At 43.0% G+C, this 7,500-nt stretch overlaps 1 protein-coding gene across 2 annotated transcripts in view; it reads left to right on the forward strand.

The window, feature by feature from the left end:
* The window catches only part of LOC145393517 (uncharacterized), a 136,532-nt gene that overhangs the window by 16,204 nt on the left and 112,828 nt on the right, over positions 1-7,500 (forward strand). For both annotated transcript variants that reach the window (XM_080267666.1, XM_080267667.1), the window contains exons 3-4: positions 6,316-6,521; positions 7,003-7,183. In XM_080267666.1, coding sequence (XP_080123792.1) covers positions 6,316-6,521; positions 7,003-7,183 — 387 coding nt within the window. The remainder of the gene's footprint in view (positions 1-6,315; positions 6,522-7,002; positions 7,184-7,500) is intronic.

Genomic DNA, 7,500 nt, shown 5'->3' on the forward strand with positions numbered 1-7,500 from the left:
GGACATTTTACTGTCACAGTGAAGACATCCAGTCTACCGTAAAATGACGCCCATCATGAAGAGCATAAAGACAGAAAAATTCCAGCGATGTTTCGATCAGTGGCAGGAACGTTGGAACATAAGTATAAATTCAGGAAGGGAGTACTTTGAATGGATGACTGAAGTATGTGTCGAATGTCCTGTAAAACTGAACTTGCCAACCATCATAATATTATTTTATTTATTACACCTTATAATCACACCTCATGATTGGGGCAGGTCCAGTATTCTATTCCAGTTACGCCAAACGACTTTATTCAGCCGACAGTGAGTCATTGATGGCTGAAAGCGTTGAGAAATGTTGATGTTGAGAGATAGGAGGGGGTAAGAAAAGGAGGTCTTGCTGACCTTTCCCCACGTGATCAATAGATAAGCCGAAGGTCAGGCGTTTCCAGCCGCAGCGGCCCTCACAATGCAACATATATTAGGCCCCTCCTTGCTTGGTCACTGGATCCACCAAATGGCTCCCTTTCTGCCTTCCTTTGGTAAACAGAGGCGTGGCGTGACTGAAGGTCGCTGGAGACTAGGATGACTTTCACACGCTACTGTAATCGTGTGCAGCGGTACGGAATACACACAAATAACACCAAACAACTGCCAGCACAACACAAGATTAAGAAAATAACACACCATTAGACAACACCAACTAAAACAACGGTGGTATATAATTACGACAAAGCCTGAGTTTGTATGAGTGTGAGGGGTATCATGGTGGTTATACTTTTTATATATCCATCATATATGCATATAGAGATACAGAGATAGATTTAGGTGTCTGTATATAAAATGAGATACGGTTATAAAGTTTTCCTGAATAAACCCAAATGATTTTATTCAGCAAAGAGTAACCCCTAGAACTTAAAGGGTCAGGCCTTCGAAGAGATTATATAGGATTAGTTTCAGTTTCTGAGTTTTTTCGCCTGGTTTGGAGTACTGGATATTTCTCCCTCCACTATTTCTTCAATCTAAAAATAATAACCATCTCCTTACCCATGATGACTGACCATGAGGTAGTACATCCTGCTTTCCTCCCCTGGCCCTCTCACACACTTAGTAATACTAGTGGGTACAGTAGTATAATTTTGTCATTACTCAAACCAATAAGTCCTGTCCTTTACCCTCAAAACGTAAGTAATCGAACATTTTAAAAATTTTGCCTGATTGTGTGTGTGTGTGTGTGTGTGTTTGTGTGTGTGTGTGTGTGTGTTTGTGTGTGTGTGTGTGTGTGTGCATAAAAGGAGACTCCAGTAACGGAGAGAGAGAGAGAGAGAGAGAGAGAGAGGCATGAAGCCAAAATGTCAGTCACTTGAGATCTGAGTTAAATGTGACTTCTTTAGTAACATATCGACAAATCACTAGCGGGTCCAGTCCAGACGCAAGAGACTGTGTGTGTGTGTGTGTGTGTGTAATTCACCGGGTCGGTCAGGATCACTTGATGGTCGTGATGGTCAGCTTTTACCCTCCCGGAAGGGAGCTGAGAGCTCATATAGTCCGATCTAAGGGCAAGGCTGTGACCTTCACACACGCACACACCCGTCCCCATGCTCAAGGGGGACAGTAACCACCCGCTTCGTCAGTGAAACTTTTCGCAACCTGAGCGAGACGCGAACTCCCGTCCACCAGTTGGCAAGCGGGAACGTTACCACTGCACCAGCGAGCGGTGTGTGTGTGTGTGTGTGTGTGTGTGTGTGTGTGTGTGTGTGTGTGTAAAGCGAAACTAGAACAAGGAGGGGGAGGAGAGAGGGAGGGAGAGTCAAATGGAACGAGCTCTCTGATCAGAAATATTAATCCTTTTCAGAGTCATTTAAGAGGCGTAACTGAAGATGTTTAAGTTAGAGTTTACGTGTAGAGGAGGATCAGCGTAGCCTGTAACAGCATGCCTGAGGTGGAATACGTAGAGAGAGAGAGAGAGAGAGAGAGAGAGAGAGAGAGAGAGAGAGAGAGTTCAGTCCCCTCTTTAGGAAAACGAATTAGACTCTATGACACCAAAATACACCAACCCACAAAGGTGAATAATACGAAATAAAATGCAAAAAGTGCGATATAAAATGCAAAAAACGAAACTATGCCAAGTTAAGATGGATAGACTATAGTGTGTAGGCGTGTATCTTAAGTTCAACGCAGCCCTCATCACCATCCGTGCCTGAGAGGATGTCAAAACCAGGACCTGAAGCCGAACAAAGACCTGTTGACGGTGGTTTGAAGCGTAACATGAGTAAAATCTTCCCCGTGCAGTCTGGCAAAGTTTCAGCCCGCCATCTTTGACACTGAACAACAGGTCTTACGGCCGTATTACAAGTGACGTGGGAGGCTTCATAACAACTTTTTCTTTGCGATTTATTGTGCGTATTATGGCTTGATGTTCTCTTTTATGGTATTCATATGTTTCTGTTATGGACATAGTTCGCCTCAGTGGCCTGCTAGAAGAAAGTGTAATACAAAGGATAAACCGCCAAAAAAGGAGTGTTGCGAAGTTTCCCAAGCCGCTGATAATATGCCTTAAGTCCCTCCAGCCTGGGGAAGGATTAGAGGGTGGGCAGAAGCTATGGCACAGGAGGGTACGATTGTTGCCAGAAAGCCTCGAAAAGAAATGGTGAATTCGTGACATGAGCTTCTTTCTTACATTTCTCTCCTTCAACTCAGCCAGTACAATGACGTCGCTGATTTAATTTTGACCACTTCCAGACGATATAAGTCAGCCTGCGAAATACCATTCGTATGAAAGGGCTAGCTAACAGTGTTCATTGACCTTTTCAGTATGTTGCCATTATTATTATTATTATTATTATTATTATTATTATTATTATTATAAGTAGTAGTAGTAATAGTAGCAGCAGTAGTGGTGGTAGTAGTAGTAGTAGTAGTAGTAGTATCATAATTATCATCATCGTACAGTTTTATTCAACCAAAGGTCACGCACAAACCGTCTTACTTACGTCTCCCATGGCTTACATTCAACAAAGAGGTACTTCCCTATTAATTATATATATATATATATATATATATATATATATATATATATATATATATATATATATATATATATATATATATATATATATATATATACGCACAGTAAGACACCACGGCGGACCTTCCCTGTGGTCAGTGATGATGCACAGCGGGTAATTACAACTGTCAGTCACGCACTCTGGGTTGTAGGCTTATTCTGGTGGAGTTAGGAAGCTCTCTAGCACTTCTTTCGTTTTTGTTTTTTCTTTTTAATGCTGTCTGTCAGTTTGTACCTGTCTAGGCAGACATGTTGATTATGGAGAGGTGACCGCCTTTATTATTATTTTCGAAAGGTGATTTTTTCCAGGATGGGTTACTGACCTACTCCAAACCTGTTTAGTTATCTCACACGAAACCTAGGGTAGGGTATATATGTGCGAACTTTTAATTAGTGTACACTCTTTCTTTCGTAAACCCTTACATTGGGCATCGGGTTTTAATTCAGAGTTTTCCTTCTAGGCCAGCAGCCGTCCAAGACCAATGAGTCCAGCACACCCCAGGAGTAGGTTTTAGCTGTATAGAGTAAATGTGGAAAATTAGTAGTTTCGCCCAGATTTTGCCAGGTTTTGTCTGGAAATATGGGTGACACCCCGCCTGAGAGTATTTCGCAAGACCAGCTGCCTGGCTTTTAACCCAATACCATCCCTACGCAGTACCGTACCTTAAGGAGACGATGGTAATCAGCCAGTTACTTCTTGGGGAACTATCCACCTCGTACCATAATAATCTCATGTCTATTATTTATCCCTTTTTAATGTCCATAAGGTCTGGTATCAGCCAGAAACGAGAATACTGATGCGTCATATACAGAAACCAGACGATAAAGAAAGAATGAAGAAAAATCCTCGTACGTTGAAAATAAAGTGACCCTCTAATCGTCCCCCTGCACTCTCCCACACCCTTCCACACCTTCTCGCACCCTTCTCATGCACACCCACGCATCCTTCCACGTCCTCAAGCAAACTTCCACACCCATATGCACCCTCCCACACCCTCACGCACCCTCCCACACCCTCACGCACCCTCCTACACTCTCCCACACCCTCACGCACCCCGGTACACCCTCCAGCACCCTCACGCACCACTTAACACCCTCCCACACCCTCACCCACACTCCTCTCACGCACCCTACGCCTTCACCTTCTGTCGTCTTCTCCTCCTACTCCTCTTCATCCTTTTCATATACCCTCCTCAACGTCACCCCAATCCTGTGCCGCCCTTTCCTTCGCCTCACGCACCTGTCTCCGCTCTGGCATTATTAAAGGAAGAGAAATGCAAAAAGTGAGGTTAGGAAGTCACAGAAACACTTGCTTTGTTTTGTGTTTACCTTTCCCTCGACCTTTTCAGTGTGTTTTTGTACTTTATATGGTGTTTTGTTTTCACCTCAACCCCTTCGTTACGGTCACGTCTCTTTTATTCTGTTCTCGCTGCTATACCCTTTTTACTCTAACTTGGCCCAGGTTTTCGTCCTTGTACAGTTTATTTCACGTAGATCAGTGGCAGAAAATGATACTACGGCTCTACCTCCTTTCCACAGCATTTCTTGACTACCATCATATTCTAGTATTAATCTATTGCTACAACTCGGCATTCAAGGTGGAGAGATGGCAGTTCACGGCCAAATTAGAGTAAAAAGGATATACCAGACGATTTCATTCAGCCTACAGGAGTACACTGGTAGTAAAGGGCTAAATCGAAGCCGTATCTAACCCCTCCATTTCAAAGTCTTGTACATCGTATCGAATCGTCTGGAAAATGCAAAATGAAATAAGAAAGCCGTCATTATATAAAAGGGGTTAACTAGTGTTTTTTTCTAGTTTTTTTATTAATTTATTTTACTTTCGATGCTTTCTTTGTCTTCCATTGTGACTTTCGAAGAGAGAGAGAGAGAGAGAGAGAGAGAGAGAAACAAACATCTAATGGAAGTGGTTAAGTGCATTCAAGGTTTATATTTCTTATTCTTTGCTGTTTAATTTTACTCTTGTTTGTTACTTCTTTAATAGACCCTTTTGTGTGTGTGTGTGTGTGTGTGTGTGTGTGTGTGTGTGTGTGTGTGTGTGTGTGTGTGTGTGTGTGTGTGTGTCTTGTGTGTGTGAGCGCTGTTTTCCAAGGTCACCGAGTCAGTGAGTGAGTGAGTGAGAGAGAGAGAGAGAGAGAGAGAGAGAGAGAGAGAGAGAGAGAGAGAGAGAGAGAGTATGAAGACACTGGGTCAAGTTCAAAATCATCACTTTAAAAATCTAATACTCTGTGTGGGTTTTCTGCAGCGTTTGAGTGGCAGAGTTCTTTCACTTCCTGACTGCTGAAATCTCCCCCTTTCTGGTGTCTCTTTTGCCCTCTTGGAGACAACATTGCTGGGAATTAAGTAACTCTCTCTACATCTTTTTTTTTTACGCTGAATATAATCGTCTTTAAGTGCCAAGTAGAGTATTGAGAGAGAGAGAGAGAGAGAGAGAGAGAGTGACTGAGGTAGGACGAGTACGGCTATGGTGGGTGTGGAAGTTTCTGGCATATACATAACGTGTGTAGTTTTAAAGATCAATACGGTACATACTCAGCTCCAAGGTCAAGCTTATTATTTTGAAGTGTTTTATTAATAATTTACCGACCTTGGTGAAGCAAGGTTCTCACCATCGAAGTTCTTGGCCAATTATAGTTAAGCAGACCAAGCGAATGTGACTGATTAGTGTTAAATAAATGTGAACTGATTTTATTTTACGAAGATAAACGATTTAATTTGGGAACGAAGACTTGAGGGAGGAAGGACACGGCAGGTCAGTAAAAATCGGATCTTATTTAACATCGTGCATATAGGGTACCGTACTTCATGTATAACGCAACTCAGTTCTCGGGTGTCGCTAGGACGGCTTAGTCAACGATTCCAGTGTCCACCCTGCATCATTTTCTGTCTTCCATGACATCTTTCGCGGTTTTTGAAGTCTGCTTTTAAACCTCCATTTATTACACGGTTGGTTATACTCTTTTTACTCTAACTTGACCTGAAATTACCATCTATCCATCTTTAATGCTGCTCTGTAACAAAATAACAGTACTAGACTATAATGCTAGTCACAGAACAGTGCTATAAAAAGGGTGTAGAGTTTTAGCATTGTCTTTTTCTGCAATTCAGCTATTTGGTACAAATTGTTGGGACGAAAATCTGGGCCAAGCTAAAGTAAAAAGGGAATAGTAGTTTTATCAGCGCCGTCCCCGCAACACACAAGACTGGAGAGTGCAATATTCGACCCACCCTAAATTGTGTTGCAGATGCTGTGCCCGACGACGAGGAGCCACTGTGTGCCGCGGGAGTGTCTGTGGGAGCAGGACTCAGGGGGGCGGTGCGGTGACGGCCTGAGCCTGTGTGAGCCAGAGGACGCCTGCTTCAAGCCCTGTCCCCTGCCCTCAGGACGCACCAGCCCCGGCAAGATTGTCCACCTGCTGAACTGTCCCCCAGGGAAGACCTTCTGTGTCAAGTGAGTTCATGGAGTATATCGTGTTCTTTGATTTTTTCTCTTGTTTTCGTTTTTTTTTTTAAATTATTATGTATCTCTTTGCTTTCAGTTATACGCGTCAATAATCAGTCATCAGGTTTATAAGCACAAATTGCGTGCATCTTTTTTTTATTACTATTATTTACTTAGCGTACACTCATTCTTCAAAAGCTGTGCAATAATTAAAAGGTGGATTTATTTATTTTACGAAACAAGGGTAGTTTCCATGTCAGAATAATGCTGCTCAGAAATAAAATCTACGAAATAAAGGTAATTTCCCTGTCAAAACGATGTTGTTCATTGATAATGGTTTCCGTTCAACTTCATGATGAGTTATTGTTTATTGCAGTATTATTACAGTAAGTACCTCATCCATAGAAGGCTTAATGTGTGTCTGTGTATGCAGGAACGCCATTAAATACTTTATCCATACAAAATCTATTATATGTTCGTGTGTGTGTAGGAGCGGAAAATGCACGTCGACGATGGAGTGTGATGGCGATGGCAGGAGCGGCAGCAGAAGGGGCGAGGGTGAGGTGTGTGGCCTGGGGTTCACCTTCTGTGCGTCTCGGGGTGGGTGTGTGTGGGGCAGGTGTTCAGACCCGGCAGACCAGACACCCATCATCTCATGTCCGCCAGGCACCGTGAGTATTATGCATCTGTGGGTCTTTTTTTGTTGGCATTAATAAAAAAGAAAAAAGTACAACACCACCCTGCGTCACACACACCACTCACCCTGTCTCACACCCACTTCACACCACTCCACTCCAGGGCCCGTATTCTCGTGGGGTTAGTTTGTCTTCACCTGTCGTAACTGTGCCATTCCTACGACTTTAATACTAAACTGTGGATGCGTGAAATTCAGTGAGCCTTACTTATGAGGTAGGAGTGAGTCTCTTTTGTAACTAGTCAGATCGGCCTTCCACTCTGACTACATACGCCAATCAACTCTTCGTCAGGT

The sequence above is a fragment of the Coenobita brevimanus genome, chromosome 24, assembly GCF_032717465.1.
Source record: "Coenobita brevimanus isolate Jiangsu-jjx chromosome 24, ASM3271746v2, whole genome shotgun sequence".
In the NCBI taxonomy this organism is placed as follows: Eukaryota; Metazoa; Arthropoda; class Malacostraca; order Decapoda; family Coenobitidae; genus Coenobita; species Coenobita brevimanus.